At 38.4% G+C, this 20,245-nt stretch overlaps 2 protein-coding genes across 4 annotated transcripts; both read right to left on the bottom strand.

Moving 5' to 3' along the window:
- Nucleotides 1-284: 284 nt before the first annotated feature.
- On the bottom strand, nucleotides 285-17,531 carry LOC125377716 (protein mono-ADP-ribosyltransferase PARP14-like). Of its 3 annotated transcripts, none has more exons than XM_048391748.1 (12): nucleotides 17,468-17,531; nucleotides 11,737-11,919; nucleotides 11,168-11,365; nucleotides 9,340-9,507; nucleotides 8,701-8,766; nucleotides 8,000-8,182; nucleotides 7,444-7,641; nucleotides 6,737-6,891; nucleotides 4,603-4,993; nucleotides 3,494-3,654; nucleotides 2,181-2,358; nucleotides 285-665 (listed from the first exon to the last, which is right to left on the bottom strand). In XM_048391748.1, the coding sequence occupies exons 1-12, from the start codon at nucleotides 17,490-17,492 to the stop codon at nucleotides 376-378; spliced, it is 2,196 nt and encodes a 731-aa protein (XP_048247705.1). In that variant the 5' UTR covers nucleotides 17,493-17,531; the 3' UTR covers nucleotides 285-375. The 3 variants fall into 3 exon arrangements, with proteins under 3 accessions (XP_048247705.1, XP_048247706.1, XP_048247707.1); XM_048391749.1 differs by having other exon boundaries at nucleotides 9,340-9,501; XM_048391750.1 differs by having other exon boundaries at nucleotides 9,340-9,480.
- LOC125377717 (keratin-associated protein 5-1-like) lies at nucleotides 12,065-13,547 on the bottom strand. The gene is made up of 2 exons (XM_048391751.1): nucleotides 13,110-13,547; nucleotides 12,065-12,702 (listed from the first exon to the last, which is right to left on the bottom strand). Exons 1-2 carry the CDS (start codon nucleotides 13,429-13,431, stop codon nucleotides 12,065-12,067), a joined length of 960 nt encoding a protein of 319 aa, XP_048247708.1. The 5' UTR covers nucleotides 13,432-13,547.
- Nucleotides 17,532-20,245: the final 2,714 nt, after the last annotated feature.

Raw genomic sequence — 20,245 nt, 5'->3', positions numbered from 1 at the left:
ACTCATTTTGTGAAATTTGTTGTGATTGAGTCTACAACCTCACAAACACGGCGCCTGTATTTAGCATAGGTGAGTGATGTATATGATTTCAAAATATACAAAATACTACCATTACAACAACTACACTTTGAAATAAGAAAATATTTGCAGCGAGATAAATGTGATACTATTTCAATAATCACGTAAAACCATACTGACTCACAACAATACATGTACAGCTTCGAGCGCTGCTGCTCACGGAATTACTAATGTATGTGAGATATTCAAAAATTGCAAATAAAATATTGATTCTTCTAACTTTACTGAAAGGTTACATACAACTTCAACACAAGTGGTTTCTAACAAATACAAACTTGTCAACACATTTACACCACTTCAAGGTTGGAATGTGACCAGATAATCTGGGTATGCCTGTGTATCATTGAACACAACGTACATGACAGGATTGTTAATATCGTTCACGACCGAGTCATACAGCTCAGTGCCAGTGCTTCCTGTCTTGGACGGTGCAACTCTCATCTTAGGATCCCCCAAAGTATACACGCCAGTCAAGACTCGAACCAGGTACAAGTATTTCTGCCCTTGTGCGTCCGGTCTTGAGTATGCATCTCGGGCAGAATATTTGGCATTAACAGCGAAATACACTCCTTGCCCGTAGTAGGTGGCTGAAATTGGAAGCGGTTATCTGTAGACACATTGGAATATGAAGATCCAGTAGCCATTCCTTGAATGCTACGAACAGGTGTCATTATGTACTTTTCACAAGTAAAATATGTGTAACGTGAATCGTATCAGAAAAAAAACCATATGCACATTTACTGTTCTTAAAAAAATCGCTCTTCTTTTGTGATAATTTCCAATGAGGAATTCAAATACATATATAAAAATATGCAATCTCAAGCTTCCGGCCTCACAGCCTTCCACAGTCCCTGTCTTTCTCACAGTCACTAGACCATATTATTTTCCATTCCACCCAGGCCTTTCTGTGATGCACAAGCCCTAAATGAAGCAAGTCTCCCATCTCACTGGGGCTCCATTTCAATTTACATAGAGTTATTTGTTTCTATCAAAATCATAATATTTTCAGAGACTAGGTGTTAGTCTGGACCTTCACTATGTACACTCGTTTGGCACCACATTGAATACTAGAGAAGCTTGTTCAACCATTGCTGTGACTGATAAAGGAGGGGAATTATAGTGAGGCAATTGATAAACTTCATACCAAACTGCAAATTTCTATTGCACACATGTTACAAAGCTGCAAGTGAAGTTGTTTGAACAGAATGTGGTCGCTTCCAGCTGTTCATAAATGCTCACTGTAGAGTTCTGTCTTGTTGGATACGGTTTACCAGACAACCATTAACAGATACTCCAGACAATGTTATGATTTACACATTAGATTAGATGATGCAGGGGACGAAAACCGTGTTTTTTCTGACGAATACCATTATGTAAAAATAGTTTTGGGCATGTCTGGCTTGCACAAGATGTAGGTGACAGAAAGGTATTTCTTAATTTTTTGAAACAAAGATGTAAAGATATTTATCAATATGAGTAATTCATTAGTCAAATCATTTTAATATTCTTCCGAAATCCAAAGTTCAATTGCATCATTATCTTATGTAATGAAAAACAATCTCCGTCCGTTAACAAAATTTAGCTGCAATGTACGTAATGTTAACATTAGAGCAGCTAGATTTTCCAAAAACACGGCAATTGAATATGCACCCTGTCCATACTCTAACCACCCTAATGAAGAGTGAGGGCGTATGGTTTGACGCCGCGTTTAGCAATCTTCCAGTAATATCATCACGGGGGACCCCTAGTTAAGATGAATATCACGTACTGTCAATATGTCCAGAATATGCAAGTCCAAGAAATGATTACATGCAACAGTATTTAAATAAACCGGACCATCTCGGTAAAAGTTGTATGATATACATCAAATCGAAAGTGTGAATATGTTACTTAAGTTATCCGTGTTATTGTACCGCGTATTTCACTTGAGAGCGAAGAAACCCATATATATCTGCTATGAAGTGCATTTCTGTAAACCCGTTCTATACTCTGTGAAACTATAATGTCAAGATTGCGCAGCAAGTATTAACTATACCATTGTATACAAGATGTATTATTGGCCCTTTGGACATATATGCCTGTCTGTCTGAAGCAATACATACCATTTTTCCCACAATAGCTTCTGTTGAACCCATGTGCATTGATGCTGCCTATAGCATCTGTGCTGGTACCGTGCCACAGCCATGCCTCGTTCTGGGTACCCTGGGGGTTCTGCTTCTCAAGTTGCTTCCTTTTTGCCGCATATTGCTGATACAGAGATCTGTTCTGAATGCGAGTCACCTATGACAAATACGCAATGTATGATGGTACTTTTCAGTAACAGGGAAGGTGTTAGTCAACGTCGTAGGTTACAAACCACTGCAAAGGTTGTAAGGGTACACTTCAAGTCACGTCCTGGCAGACTATAATGTGCAAGTTGAAATGCGTTGAGTTGCTAAGGGAGCGACCATTTGATATTATCAAAATTATTCTAGCTCATGGCTTTGATTAAAAAATCTGGTTTTACTACTGCAGCTGAAAAATATATAGTCTCCATACAAAATTCCAATTAGTTTTATGATAAGGTCTTCATAGGTAAGGAATTTATTTTAATGGGAGGACTCTACATACAGCACATGTGTAATATACAACGGAGATGGTGTTCTATCCGACATTCAGATGACGATCAAGAGGAATCTACTATTTCTTTTACAAATGTAAAAAGTTCTTTCCACAGATACATGCACATATTTTATGCAAACATGTCCGTACCTAATATGCCATGTTATCATTGGCGTTGTGTTATAAATACTGAGGTTAATGATGCACTGTTCCGGAAATAGAATCACCTCCGCGTGTGAACCATACAGTAGATAGTATTGAGTGTGTTAGGTTTAAAAACATCCATATATCTTTATGCCATTGTATCGTAAACAGTGTCAGATCATGTTCGTGTTACATCGTATCGTCACTATTGGATGGTAATTCATAAAGTCATGCATATGATAAAGTTATTCGTTATTTTGATATTATGGTCTTATGTATAATTTCCAGCTGCCACTACGATTTTGACAAAGACTTCAATAAATTCAATGACTATCTTCACCTGGAGGATATCATTTACATCGGGAAAGAGGTCCATATGACGTTTGACCTAATAGATTTTAACCGATTTGGAAACAGACGTTTCCTGATTTACGTGGATCTATGTTATTTCTCGCATCTAGAACAAGTCTCAGTAAAGGTTTAGTCAATGTCATCAGATCTTAGTCAATATTGACTTACGAACTTTAACAACTTTTCAAGAACCTACTTAAAAGGGAAATCTCCTCATCTTACGCGTATATTTGTATTTTGAGAGGCAGAGGCAAGGAAAAACTATTATGGTATTTCAAGTTTATCGACTGTGCGTTTTATAGAGATTGTGGTATCGTACCTTAAGAACCTTGGCTTTGCTGTTGTTGATAGTTGACATGAACCTTTGTTCAACCGTCTTAAACTCTTCACCGCCAGCTGCGACTGGAAAACACTCAATATTAACTTCATCCGCCATGTTCTGCCAGCTCGGAGGTAGGTCAAATATTGATTGTTTGGCCTCTGAAAAACAACACGTAAGATATAAATACATTTAATTAAGTATGACACCTACACGAATGTCACAATGTATATATTCTCTTCACGTAAGGATAGTGTGTAGTTAAGAAGTGTGGTTCGTATGTATTTGCTTAAACAGACTACTCCTTGACCTCATCGTTGAGAAAAATATGAATGACTGTATCTGCTAATACTGTATGCCGAATTAGGGTTGACAGTTTGTTGTCCATCGTGTTCTAATCACAAAGAAATAAATAATCTCTGTTATCCTATTCATCGTGGCATTGAAATTGAATATATTTGTCTTCAAACACGTCGCCTTAGTTGTCAGATGGCGTTTTACCAGTGTCTATATATACTATCGGAAAAGAATAACTGTGCTTCACATAAAGTGGTGTAAACGTTATGTTATTGAACATAACAGCATAATATTTGATCACTCCTTTGATCAATGTTTTATCACAACGAATTCGTTGACATAACCTATACATGGTAACAGGAGACAGAGCCACACGCCCTCACAGAGTGGTGGTGTAACAGGTCAATTAACAATGCCACAATCGGATGTGACTACCATATGCGTTAATACAGAGCGGTGGTGCATTGAAGACACGAGAGACATTGAAGCCCTGGCATTGCATAAGCGTTTGTTACGGTTAAACAAAAACGTTTTCATGGGCACGATAGTTCTACAATTATTGTGTGCTGTTCACATGACAAATACCACGTGTGTAATTATTATGCTCCCAACGAACACGCAAAGATCCTAATCGTGCGCGTGTAAATTGTGAATCTCGACCTTATAGTCGAGGAGATGTCTTAAATAATATGTATTAAAAAGTCCATTGCATAACTTTATAGTAAATTTATTTTTAATGAAAGTTATGTGAAGCACAGTTAATTATTCCGTTAGTATATTTAGAAACACCTTAGATAATACTATTTTCTCACCCTGCAAAAGGTCTCGTCGCATGACATTGTATGTTTTCTTTGCTGCTGTTCCCTCCAAGGACGAAAAGTCGATTTCGATCTTGGTCTTCATGAAAGGTACCTTGCACAACTTCTTATTGTCTGTAAATGCCTTTTCGATTGCTGCATTTTCCTTCTTACCAAAGTCCTTCTTATCGGAAGGACTGTCTTTCTCGAAATAGGCCCACTGTATTGTTCGAGAGAGTAGGGTCGCCTTTTCTGTTTCGCTCTCCTCCTTCTCAATGTCACGAAGGTATTGAATAACCTTTCCTGTTGCATGCCCAACCTCACCTCTCAGTCCTGTCAGTTCTATAGCTCCTTTGTCTCTGTCGACTCTTAGCTCCACATCAAAGCGTTTATGCAAGGAGTCAATCTGGAAGTATATTTTCTGTGTCAGTAAATCGTCAGGATGCTCGATATCCTAAGGGTATCTACTTCTAATCCAACAATTAGGGATTCGAAAGTATATTTATTATGCTGCAAATAACAATTCCAAAGAATCTGAATATTTATCTAAGACTTTTTTTCAAATGAAATTGAAATTCACAACAAATTATAAAAGGGGGAAACAAAAGTGGATTGAAGAGGCTAGTAAATAATAACATATATTTGAGAGGTCTTTTTGTAGAAATACATTTGCAAACAAAAACGATAAAACCTTTTCAATAATAATAATTAATATGTAGCAGAGTCCGTCGCACGATTCCGACTATTTCATAAGCATGATATGCTTGTCGTAAGAGGCTCCTAACGGGATCGGCAGGTCAGGTTCACTGACTTGGTTGATGCATGTCATCGTATCCCAATTGCTTGGAACGATGCTCATGATGTCAATCACTGGCTTGTCTGGTCCAGACTTATATACAGATCGCCGTCATATAGCTGGACTATTGCTGAGTGCGGCGTTAAACAACAAATCATAAGCATGAGAGGGGTGGAGGAATAGCCTTGTGGTTAAAGCGTTCGCTCTTCACGCCGAAAGCGTTCGATTCCCCACATGGGTACAATGTGTGGAGCCCGATTCTGGTGTCCCTCGCCGTGATATTGATGGAATATTGGTAAAAGCGGCGTAAAACACTCCTCACTTACTCACTAGTACTCACTCATAAGCATTTGTTTAGGAATCACTACAAAAATAGTGTTTACGAAAAAGTGAGCGTATCCTGCCCTCAACAATTGCAAATGCAGGTCAATTGTTCATTTGAAAAATAAATCACACGGGAATATATGGTACAACATCATTTTGCTCATTGACGGACCAAATGTCTACCATAAAACTTATTTAATGCTTCTTTGAGAACGTGGTTGTTGTAACGCTGATCAAACAGCCTTTGTGCAAGATTCGTATGACGCTCTTTCAAATCTTCGTACAAAGAGCATCCTCGATTGTACCAAGGCCGACACCAAGGCCTGGAACTTCTGGAATATTGCTGGACAGAAAGGGACGGATGAGGCGGGCTCACTGGTCTCCTATATTTCTAGTTCAGGTGGGTAAATCAGTGGAAGGAAATTGGGTATTTTAATATTTTTTAACGATATCAGATAATCGAAATTCCGGAAGCTTTAAGTTAAATGGCTTGGTCAAATGCCCGTGTTGCCAATCCAATGCGTGGTTTTGGCATATTTCTTCAGTTATTTGTGGCATTATTTGAGATGTTACTTATGGCAAGCTCTTTGATTAAGCATTGAATGCGTAGTGATCCTTCTATACAATGGCAGAGTTATTTGAGGCAAAGTCAGTTGGATCTACTATAAACTTTTCATCGAGGGCATCCAGTTTCATTTTGTTATTCCAATATTGTTTCCTAGTTTTATTTTCTTCATTTTTCTCATTCTACCAAAGACAACATCACATACTGACTTAAGCCACCCCGAAATACATTCAACAGGTTCATCTTCTCTTTTGGCCATTATTTTATCAAATGTTTTGACAGGATCCATAATGATTGTAAAGTTGTGATCCTAACTGGTAAAAAGGATGTTCACGGGATTTAGGACCATATTTGACTAGTAACTGTTGAAGGCTGGTATTGTCTTCTTGCAAAACCTCTAATGGCAATACACATGTTCCAAACTCAAATAATGGACATTGCTACTGTGAAGTGAATATCGTAACCTGATGGTCTGTTAGTTTTGTTATCACTTGGTCCTGTGATGTCTCTGTAATCCATTCCTCCTTGCATAGTGCTTCCAGGTTCCTTATACCATTGGCTATGTTGTCTGATTGGTCAGAGAAGAAGAAGAGATCAACCCTCCCTGTCGAAGTGGTGCCTGACGAAATGTACGAAGAACAAGATGGAACCTACCAATCCTTGGGAAGCGTAAAGGCAGTTATCTTATTGATAGATAAAACGACAAAACCCTTTCCATCCCGCCTATGAATGCAACGAGGTCATTCCATCACGGTTAATAATAATAAGGAAATTAGTTCAGCAAATACTCAAACACAAAAGTAACTGTAATCAGTTAAATTTATGGATAACTGAAAATAATGACAATAATGACGACATGGCCTATATTCCAACTACTAATTGTTCAGACAAACTAGGGTAGCTTGATGAGATTTTTGTGTCTGATGGGTCCTAAGAAAAAAAATATTCTTTCTCCCTCTCTTGCACATCTCTTATAGGAAATTAAAGTAGAATACATTTAACCATAATTTGTGTAAAACAAAACTAATATCAAGGCAGAATTTGGATGTGAAAGTTTGAAGTTGTTTGAAATATTATTTAATATTATTAAAGATCATTTTCCTATGGGATATCTCTTTGCAATCGTTAACAGCACAAATACAACCCCTGCACCTTATTGGTAAATACTTACCTCTTGTAATGATAGATTGTTCCTGTGGTATTCCTCCTGTGCCTGCCGAGTGTTTCACCATTGCAGCAAATGGTTTTAACATTGCTTCCTGGAATACAACTACTCGAACATCGCTGATGTTAACAGCCTGAGGTCCGAACTCAGCAAATGCTTGTGACATAAGCTTGGCAATATCCTCAGGCTGTATATTACCGATGCCTGTACAGAAAATGTTGCTTGATACAATAGAAGCTGACATATAGATGCAAAGTACAACTATGAAAGGAACATTCTGACTGCTGCACATCTCTTCAGCTTCTTTTTATTATTATTAATATTATTTTTATTATTATTGTTGTTGTTGTAGTTGTTCTTATCATTATTGACCACTGCTGTTTCTTTAAAGTTCCGAAAAACGACCACTAAATCTGTTATATTTTCCAATATTCTTCATTTGTTGATTGAGAACTACAACGAAACATATATTCTGATCCAAACATGGATGAAACATTACCAATAATAATATGTAATATATTAACACACTCACAACGACTGCTACCAGCTCTAGCCACGTTACCTGTTCCCAGCAAAGGGAATGCTACTGACTGTGCATCACGCAGTTTTTCTGCCTCTTCCAGACAGCTGAGGACTACTTTCTTCCAGTCATTGCCGAAATGGTGCCCGGCCACATGGAGGACGTATTTACACTTCAGACCTCTGGATGTCGTGCTGATAACGCCATGCTGTCTCATGTCATCAACTGTAACAGAAAATGTAAATTCAAGCATGCATTCTGGTCATGCTGCCGATAAAGCAGTTAAGTAAAAGAAACCAGTTGTGCCAATCCAGACTTGAACATGTACTTGCGGCCTGACAATACTGGGTGTAACTATGCATTGGGATCGGATTCCCTTGAAATCTGGATACTCACGTGCCGGAGCTAATGATTGCTTTTGGGATGTTTCCCATGGACTTGAAACTGAACTCAACTTCTCTCACTCATATCAACAAAGCATTCTAGTGGATAAACCCTTTTTGATAGATACTCACAATGACGTGAGCTTCGTTTTCTACTTGTGTAACACCGACCACGAGCGATTACATAATTCACATGACATTCAGAATGCTAGATTACATTAATATTAATGTTACATTGATGTTACATTTCCACATAAAAGATCTGAAGTCTTCCTGAAATGTTATTTTATCTACAATGTACAACTCCAGGGTATAGCAAGTGTCTTACACAACTGCACAGAGAATCGATATGAATCTCACCTTTCTTTGCACACTGCGACTCCATATCTTTGCCACATGCTTTCCTGATAGCACTTGAGACAGCACCTTAAGGAAATATACCATACACAGCACACGTAAGGCATTCCTCTTTAAGTTTATCATGTAATTCTTCTTTGCTAAGCCACGTCTACCTTTACATTTCATTAAGTATCCATTGAGACAACTTCAGGCATATCATGTAAATACAGGTGTTATCGTTGATTAAAAATAGTGTACAGTAAAACAAAATGTATATCTTTATCAGGTTTATTTAAAGGAGCATATGTAGGTCCCTGGTGAAGTTGTGATAGTAAAACGAACCTATACTTTCCAATTCCTTTAATGATCTTAATGTGGAAGTAAAATATTCACTATTTCCCTGACATTCTTTAATTCTTTAATACGTTCTTTACCTTACGGTACAGTACATCTCTATATTACTCATTTATTCTGCTAATGGTCTTTAAATGGAAGTAAGTGGAATTGTCTTCACATGATACCATCCGGCTAGTCCTGCTATCTTCTGCTATAGATTCAACTGTCTTATATATTGCACTGCAAAGGTCTGGTTATGGTATCAATTGGCTCCTCTCTTTTCCTCCTATTTTCTACTAATAGTCTCACTATCGGCTGCCCCACCTTTCTTCAGGTCCAGTTCCATGTTGGTGCTGTTCACGATACAGTCTGTGTCTTCTTTTGTTATGTCCCCTTGTTTCATTTGCACTGTAATATTTCCAAACTGTATGCTACCAGAGCCGGCGGAGGCGCTCCAGGGACCTTCTGAAACAATCCCACGAACCCCTGGAACTAAAACAAAGATGATGAGAGACCGAGCAAGTTTAAGTAAACGCTGCTTTGAACACTATTCAGTCGTAGCAGCACGTGTCAGTTTGATATGGGGAACACAGGTCTTTACGACCTTAAAACCAACGACACACTGACAAATTAAGCGATATATAATCAGAAGGAAACTGGGACCGGGGGTTGATGCCTTGCAAAAGACAGCGAAAGTGCGACACCTTAGACCGCTGGGCCACCCGTTATATAAATATGATTGTATACGCATTTACACGTAACTGGATCATGAGCAGAACGTTTAATAGAATCACACATTTTAATGGCAGCAGGTACCCCTACAGGCCACCACCTCATGGAGGTATTATTTACTTTACATTAGATTTGATCAGGGAGAATCCGCTTGGCCACCAGTCCGTTAGACTTGGTTGTATACGCATATACACGTAACTGGATCAAGAGCAGAAAATCCTCATGAATCATGACCAGCCACTAACATAGAGATATTATGTGCGCTTTTCTCGTATTTATGCCATTACCAAGAAGGTCAAGATCATCACATCATATTTCTCTTCACACTGGTTTAACTTGGAAGTGATTTTGCCAACTTTCTTTGAACATGTACTAGTAGTTGCTAAAGAAACCGAATGTACCTTTAATTTAAGCTATTCAATATTTTGACGTTGATTGGAAGCCTTGACTATTATTTCATTATCACACGCGAACACATGTTGACCTTGTGACGCCTATGATCAGTTTGCCTGGAAAATTGAACTTACAACAATCAGTGTCTCATCATATCATCAAGACGTTACCTAAAAAAACCCAAGAAACTAGAGATGTTTATCAACGATAAGAACAGGAACATAAGGTGCCACATTTCCTAATTGAGACTGGAGCAACCAGTAAACATTGCAATCATTTCAGTATTGATTGTCTAGAGTATCTCTGAAGTGAAAATGAATTTCTGTTGATAGTATTAATATTTTATACACTTGTACTCGCGGTAAATGTATACCTGATTTTCAGTGACCTATTTAAAACAAGTTTAAAACTATTTTGCCAATGACGACCAGTGGAATCTGTTTCGACAGATAATCGAGACTGATCAGTATCTGACGTTGACGTTCAATATTTGTTTGTGATACTGCATGTGGAGTCATTTTGATCCTTAATTATTACTGACTCCTGAATATAAACAGTATATATAATACAACTAACTACCCACTACCGTCTTGACATCACAGGTATCGTAAAGGCGACACCCCGTTCTTGTTAGTAGACAAATGTTGATTTATTGATTCAGTGTTATTAATACATTGATGTTACCTGGTGCTTATGGCACTATAAAGTACTTTATCTTTATCCTGGTATTGACTAACACACTGACAATGAATTACAAGAAACATGTTACTTACCTGTGAAAATGACTCCATCCTACGTTAAGGAGCGGTCGGATAGCCTTCGTCACACCGAAGACCCGGGTTCGATTCCAGACATGGGTTCAATGTGTGAAGCCCATTTCTGGTGTCCCCTGCCGTGATATTGCTGAAATATTGCTAAAAGCGGCGTAAAACCACACTCACTCACTCCCCATCCTACGTTACAGGAAAGTTCAAAGGAATAAATCCTATATCAAATATTGACAAATAGTCCCGCATTTATTTCTTACCTGTTTTAGGTGTTCGTATGGTGGATTGTTGATTCAATGATTTCACTGATTCCTTCATCTGAGACGAAACTGTGAGAAACATTGACTTCTGGAACACAACCACCCGTACATCTGTCAGGTTGGATGCTTGAGGCTCGAACTCGGCAAAGGCATGAACCATGATCTCGGATATTTCTTGAGGGTTGACGTGACCAGAACCTGGTGGCATTAAGTGACGGTATTGTTATCATAATTAGCATAAACTATTAAGGGTGGTTTGGGTAGGCTAGTGGTTAAAGTGTTCGACTCCCCACATGGGTACAAAATGTAAAGCAGTTTTTCTGGTGTCCCCGTCGTGATATTGCTAGAATACTGATTAAAGTGGCGTAAAATGACACTCACTTAATAAATCACTCAATCACTCATTCACTCACAATACAGTGACCTATAGTTGACTTGTAGTATATTTGGGAACGAAACATTAATATATATGAATAAATATAGGTATATTAGCACGGTACATATTCATTCATTGAACACCAAATTATCTTTATTTCATTATTAACTTGAAAAAAATAACTTGAACCTACCTGTTCCAAGGACCGGAAGGGCAATTGAGCGCGCATCACCCAATTCGTCTGCCTCTCTCAAACATGTGAGGACAACTTTCTTCCAGTCATTGCCAAAATGGTCCCCCGCCACATGTAGGACGTAGTTACACTTCAGACCTTTCGCTGTCGTGCTGACAACACCGTTCTGCCTCATTTCGTACACTATATATAAAGTATGGTTCTGATCAGTCTTTGGAATTATCGAATTTCCATAAACACACGCACGTTTTTACCGGAGAAAGATGTTGCAGCGTAGATATCTTTGTATAACACACTATTTGCCTAGAACACACACTGCATATATTTTTCATGGAGAACCGCAGCTATTTATACCTGTATGTATGAACATGGCTGACTTACTACAGGAGCCGCAGCTGATCACATCTGTGTGTATGAACATGGCTGACTTACTACAGGAGGCGCAGCTGATCACACCTGTGTGTATGAACATGGCTGACTCACTCCAGGAGGCGCAGCTGATCACATCTGTTTGTATGAACATGGCTGACATACTACAGGAGCCGCAGCTGATCACATCTGTGTGTATGAACATGGCTGACTTACTACAGGAGGCGCAGCTGATCACATCTGTGTGTATGAACATGGCTGACTTACTACAGGAGGCGCAGCTGATCACATCTGTTTGTATGAACATGGCTGACTCACTACAGGAGCCGCAGCTGATCACACATGTGTGTATGAACATGGCTGACTTACTACAGGAGCCGCACCTGATCACACCTGTATGTATGAACATGGCTGACTTACTACAGGAGGCGCAGCTGATCACATCTGTGTGTATGAACATGGCTGACTCACTACAGGAGCCGCAGCTATTTATACCTGTATGTATGAACATGGCTGACTTACTACAGGAGGCGTAGCTGATCACATCTGTGTGTATGAACATGGCTGACTCACTACAGGAGCCGCAGCCGATCACATCTCTATGTATGAACATGGCTGACTTACTACAGGAGGCGCAGCCGATCACACCTGTGTGTATGAACATGGCTGCCTTACTACAGGAGGCGCAGCTGATCACATCTGTGTGTATGAACATGGCTGACTTACTACAGGAGGCGCAGCTGATCACATCTGTGTGTATGAACATGGCTGACTTACTACAGGAGGCGCAGCTGATCACATCTGTTTGTATAAACATGGCTGACTTACTACAGGAGCCGCAGCCGATCACATATGTATGTATGAACATGGCTGACTTACTACAGCAGGCGCAGCTGATCACACCTGTGTGTATAACATGTCTGACTTACTACAGGAGGCGCAGCTGATCGCACCTGTATGTATGAACATGGCTGACTCACTACAGGAGGCGCAGCTATTTATACCTGTATGTATGAACATGGCTGACTTACTACAGGAGGCGCAGCTGATCACACCTGTGTGTATGAACATGGCTGAATCACTACAGGAGGCGCAGGTGATCACACCTGTGTGTATGAACATGGCTGACTTACTACAGGAGCCGCAGCCGATCACACCTGTGTGTATGAACATGGCTGACTCACTACAGGAGGCGCAGCTATTTATACCTGTATGTATGAACATGGCTGACTTACTACAGGAGGCGCAGCTGATCACACCTGTGTGTATGAACATGGCTGAATCACTACAGGAGGCGCAGCCGATCACACCTGTGTGTATGAACATGGCTGACTTACTACAGGAGCCGCAGCTTAAAGTTTCTCAATATTCATTGCACTAAGAGTTTCTCAATATAAATATTACTATGAGTGATTTGTGTTTGTCAGTATAAATATTACTATGAGTTACTCAATATACGTAGAAGTAATAAGGAGACAGATATTATAGCATACAAAAAACAACGCAATAAAGTCAACAACATGAAAAGCTATGCGAAAGAAAAGTTCTATTCTAACATCGATGAATTTCTTTCGGAACTATATATAGTAAATAAACAATCATATTGGAAATTACTAAGATATGTCGTCAAAAACTCTGGGACATCTACGAGCATCCCTCCGTTGAGGAAACAAGATACCGATGACTGTCCCACTATATTTTCAGATTTAGAAAAATCAGAGAGATTAAATGAATATTTCCAATACATATCTACCCTAACAGAAGAACGGGAAGAATTACCATATTTCAATCAACGCACTAAGAGTATTTTTGACAAATTAACTGTCTCAGAAAAGAAAATATCTGACGTTATAAAATGTCTTCAAATTAACAAGGCATCTGGTCCGGACAGAATAAGTAACAACCTATTAAAGAAAACAGTAAACAGCATTAGTATTGTTTTATGTATGTTATTCAATCATTCATTGGCTTTAAATGCATATCCAACAGAATGGAAAAGAGCGCATGTCATGCCATTGTATAAGAAAGGAGATCATTCAGTTGTGACAAATTACAGACCAATATCACTCATTAGTTGTATTGGTAAAGTATTTGAAAGAGTTGTATTTAAGCATCTTTATAACTACTTTCATGACAATAAATTGTTATATAAATACCAGTCGGGCTTTCAAAAAGGCCATTCCACTGTCCATCAATTAATTGAATTGTATAATCAAATTTGTATATCTTTAGATAATAGAGAAAAATATTGCATGGTTTTTTGCGATGTGTCAAAAGCATTTGATCGTGTCTGGCATAGAGGGCTTATGTACAAATTAGAAATGTATGGTATAAAAGGGAATTTACTTGAATGGCTGTCCAGTTACATAAGCAATCGTACTCAATCAGTGTTTGTTAGCGGGGCTCTATCCAAGCCAAGGATTTTGAAGGCTGGCGTTCCACAGGGGTCGGTGTTAGGTCCCTTTTTATTCATTGTGTTTGTTAACGACATTGCTGATGAATTAGATTGCATAACAAGACTCTTTGCTGACGATACAGCACTCGGCTTTTCTTCACCAGACAATCAACTTGTTGAATCAACTCTAAATTTAAATCTGAGCAAGCTGTGTAACTGGGCAAAACGCTGGTTAATTAAATACAACCCAGATAAAACAGAAGCGGTTATATTTTCCTTAAAAGATGAATCAGACCTCATTACCTTGTACTTTGATGAATGTAAAGCTAAGAATGTTCAAAATCATAAACATTTGGGTATAACGTTTGCATCAAACGGAAAATGGTCCTGTCACGTAGATAACATAATTAAGTCAACATCAAAAATGATAAATTCAATGAGAAAATTAAAATTCATATTGAACAGAAATACACTAAATAAAGTATATACAATCTTCATAAGACCCCATTTCGAATATGCGTGTGAAGTGTGGGATGGGTGTAATATAGAATTATCAACTCAGTTAGAAAATCTCCAACTAGAAGCTGCCAGAGTAGTTACTGGGCTCCCAAAGTATACTTCGCACACACATCTGTATTATGAAACAGGATGGGAAACGTTAATAGAACGAAGAAGGAAACGCAAGCTATGTTTGTTATACAAAATACAAAGTAATATTGCCCCAACTTACCTTAAAGACATTGTACCAACCACTGTAGGTTCAAATATATCATATAATTTAAGAAATTCAGACAATATTGGGATTCCATATACTAGATTAAAACACTCAACGTGTTCTTTTATTCCATCAACTGTAAGGATATGGAACACTATTCCTGCAGCAGGTAGAAAGTGTACATCTACATCCCAATTCAAGACATACATACAAAAAGAGCAAGTCATTGCACCTCCATATTTTTCCTATGGTGTTAGAAAGTTGAATATTTATCATACTCGATTAAGATACATGAAAAGCCAGTTAAATTATGATTTATACAGAATAGAGGTAAAATGTGATCCAATATGTCAATGTGGTGATCCATGTGAAAACGCATATCATTATTTATTAAAGTGTCCATTGTACGTCCACCAAAGAAAAACTATGTTAGCAATAATTCGGGACATTTTACAGAACGCCGTGAACAAAAATGCTAAATTAGATTTAAATTTGATGTTAAACGGAAATGAATGTTTGTCCATTATCGAAAATCAACACATCTTTAAAGCAGTGCAAATGTTTATAAGTCATACAAAGAGATTTGGGTAACACTTTAATGTACATATACTAGTCTCTCTCTTTTGTACATTTCTTGTTATCTTTACACTCATCTTCTTTTCTGTTTTTCTTGTATATGATTTACTGTACAAGCTTTGTAAATACCATGGAGAGGGAGTCCTAAGTTGGATAACTTGTTCCCAATCCATTTCAATCTGAATAAAATATGTTTAAATCAAAAAAATATACATAGTATTATGAGTTTCTCAATATACATAGTATTATGAGTTTCCCAATATACATAGTACTAAGAGTTTCTCAATATACACAGTATTATGAATTTCTCAGTATACATTGTACTAAGAGTTTCTCAATGTACATAGTACTTAGAGTTTCTCAATATAAATATTACTATGTGCTTCTCAGTATAAATATTACTATGAGTGATTTGTGTTTGTCAGTATAAATATTACTATGAGTTTCTCAATATAAAAAGGTAATATGAGTTTCTCAGTATTCATAATGTATCTTACACAATCCCAAAGTCGCCTTTTTTCGCTGACATCAACGCAATCTTATACAAAAAGTTACTCTTGACGAGGTCACTGTGCGAAAACAAAGATCCTAGGACCCAACCCTTTTGGTGGCCAGACTCGCTGAAGCGGTCGCTTCCGAGGGTCCTTATTTTCGCATTTTTACCTCGTCCAAAATATTCTATCGCTTTGTTATACCGAAATTCACTTAAAAGTTGATGAAGTCTTTAAAACGTCCTGTATTTCATTACAGTAACTTAGCTGCGAACCGTGAATTGTTCGTTGTTTTCTAGCAGACGAGTCAATATTCATCACATGTGATCAAAACTGGTCATGTGACGAGTCAATATTCGAGGTCTGTGTCAGTCACATGATTTCGGGGGTCGACATTGAAATGTGCTGTTTCGTCACGTGGTCCAGATTAACCAATGGTATTTAGAGATTGTTAACAGGGGTATAACAGAGGTGCAAAAGATGAGTGACAAATTTATAGGTGGAACCTGAATGTACATCGTAGTCCTGCACCATGAGTGTGGAATAAATGTAGGTTATGAGACCGAAACCAATCTAGGTTAGAGTGAGTGAGTGAGTTGGGTGTAACGCCGCTTTTAACAGTATTCCAGTTATATCACGGCGTGTCAGCTTAATGTGGGAGGAAAGCCTGAAGTGATGCAGGTGTCAGACGTTTAACACTTCGGTGAAACCAACGAGCACGGTTATGGTGCTGACAAACCTAGAAACCGGGATTCGAAGCCACAATCATAGGTTTCTGGCTTGCCCAAGGGACGCAACTCCGCACAGCGAATCGCGGCGCCTTAGACGACTAGGCCACCCGTGCCCCCAATCTAGGTTAGAAAAACGTCTAGCAAGTTAACAGGACAACTGTTATTTTGGAGGAGAGAAATGTTATATGTAATAAAAGATTTCACAGACTTTTTGTTAGTTTATTTGAGTCCTTGTATTATGGTACAGAACGTGTGGAACATCTGACCCAATTGTTGCTAATTGTCTTCCTATAACTCCAACAGCACTTCACATAACGCCAATAGCTGCTATATTAAACCGAGCCTTTTCATAACTATTTATTGTATTGAACCACATATTCAAGTTACAAAGAATACTTGTTTTTGAATGTAAAACGATTCTCGTTGTTTTTCCAAACAAGCACTTGTTCATTACCTTTCATTTTGCACTGTGACGTCATGTCTTTTCCGCATGCTGTGGCGATAGCTACGGACACAGCACCTGGAACAGAAAATCGTGGAAATATTCAATATGTCAATATGTGCAAATAGGCTCACTATTTATTGACTTTTCTTGTCTAACGATGCTCAATATACCAGATATATGACGGCGTTTCTGTAAGTAATAAAGTCTGGACCAGACAATCCAGTGATCGAAATTATGACCATTGTCCCACACTATCGCAATCAACCAAGTCATGACTACCCGATCCCTTTTGTCGCCAATCCCTTTAGGTTGCATTTTGTTTGGGACCTAGTCTACCCCGCAATCCCTACTAGGGAGCAACAAGACAGTAAAGTATGTGCTGTTTCTAGGCCCAAATCTAAACAGATTATAATAAAGTTATAAAGTAATATCACGGTTATATAGTTTTTAACATTCAAAATGAGCAACATGCGTCGGAGCTTGTTAATACTGAAAGATTTGAGTATTGAAATACTTAAGCACAAAGAATTATTTGAATATTTGATGTTCAACAATAGCATGCACCAATTTCAAATATCTTCTACATAATTATTTTTTTAATTAAGTGTATAAGTTTCATCCCATCCGCAAATACAGAAGTTGGAATATAGAAATAGCGCCAAGGCACAGTTGCAAACAGGTATATTTGGGAACACACAGTAACTTTTTGTAAATTAAGTATATAATCTGCATTCCATCCCCTAAGAAGGGTATTGAAGAGAGGATGCACAAACATTTCCATAATCACAAATGACATCTCTACGTAAACCCACTGTACAATGCTGACTAAACTGCCGGGCAAAAGAGAGTATACAACAAAGTTTTATAGTGGATAAAACACGAAATTGCTATTCGATGGTGATGTATTTGATACGGGTATCATGTTTTATCATATAATGGGTAGGTTTCTCGGCAGGATAAAGCCAACGGATAAAAACGATATCCGTTGGGGTCATATGCGGATAGAGATGCAAATATCAAAGGTCTAGTAGGGACTACTTTCACTGTTCATAAACAATCATGGCGTCGCCCTCGTCATTCGGCGATCGAGTCAGAATTAACCATCGGGAATCTGGATAAACTACAGGGATAATTGCTATTTTATAAGTTTTGGCAACTTTGGAGATATAAATTTCGAAACAATTTTTCGAGGGCACGAGGCCTAGCCAAGCGGGATCAGTAGCCATATCTGTGCTTGTAGATCTCTGCGGCTTGAAACCTGCTCCACAAATTAAAATAGTTGGATTTGGCCGAAATATATTTGAATTGTTACCTTGTTTCGTTTTGTCGCTGTGTGTACATCTGACTACACTTCATACGTTATGACAGGACAGACCGACTGTCAACAACGTCTGACCGTGGCCGTGACGTCTCATAGACTAGGGTTAGAGTAGCTTCCCTTTGACAAAGGGCAGTTACTCTAGCGGACAGACCGATGGATTGCCGCGAAAGGCAATTAAAAACAATTGTTGTTTTGCGTTTATGTTGCTTCGCCACTGCATAAGAAATAGATTTCAGTTGGAACTATATTGGCTACTGTCACTGTCCGACTGACACATCACTTACCCTGTGACGTAATAAATATTAATGCGCGCATTCCAGGAAAACTCGCAATGTTTCGGTTAATGTTTGTGAGAGAGGGAAAGCGATTTTGAAGCACAGAATTAAAGAATGACATTATATGATAAAGAGGTTATCACGCTTGTGTGTTCGGGGATGGTAAATATCCTGTATTAGGAATAAACACTATGTATTTAGCTCGCCAAGGCTCGCTAAATACAATGTTTATTCCTAATACAGGATATTTACCATCCCCAAACACACTCGCGTGATAACCTCTATGTATTTTTTACCTTTAGTTTGCAGTGTTTCGGCGAGTGTTTTCAGACCAGTAACGTTTTGATAACGTTTAGAATGCGTGTACTTCCTTCTGCCCGCAGTTTATAACAAAAGAATCACTACGAACTAGTGTTGATAAAAGGTGTTGGCGAAAAGGTGAGCACATCTTACCCCGGAGGTGGCACCAATCACAAACACATGCAAACATCTCACAAACATGCAAACATCTCACAAACACAAGCAAACATCACACAAACACAAGCAAACATCTCACAATCACAAGCAAACATCTCACAAACACAAGCAAACATCTCACAATCACAAGCAAACATCTCACAATCACATGCAAACATCTCACAAACACAAGCAAACATCACACAAACATGCAAACATCACACAAACATGCAAACATCTCACAAACACATGCAAACATCACACAAACACAAGAAAACATCTCACAATCACAAGCAAACATCACACAATCACAAGCAAACATCACACAAACACAAGCAAACATCTCACAATCACAAGCAAACATCTCACAATCACAAGCAAACATCTCACAATCACATACAAACATCTCACAATCACAAGCAAACATCTCATAAACACATGCAAACATCACGCAAACACATGCAAACATCTCACAAACATATCCCAGCCAAGTACAACACGAGCCGAATGCAATCTGCAATCTGAATCCAACTATAGTTGTACATATTATATCAGTGTTTCAGATTACCGAGAAGACGATTACGAAATTGAATGTTCAATTTTTTTTCAGTTCTATACCATAAACAAGTTATACCATGGCCCAACACGTCTTCAGATCCAAGACGTTCCAGTTTCATTGCAGTAGATATTAACGGTTTTCACAACTGAACACATCACAGCTGTGTTATAAAGCGA

Source organism: Haliotis rufescens, unplaced genomic scaffold (assembly GCF_023055435.1).
Source record: "Haliotis rufescens isolate VD_foot unplaced genomic scaffold, xgHalRufe1.0.p SCAF_97, whole genome shotgun sequence".
NCBI lineage: Eukaryota > Metazoa > Mollusca > Gastropoda > Lepetellida > Haliotidae > Haliotis > Haliotis rufescens.
The sequence above is the reverse complement of the archived record's forward strand: the minus strand, read 5'-3'. Positions and strand labels throughout refer to the sequence as shown.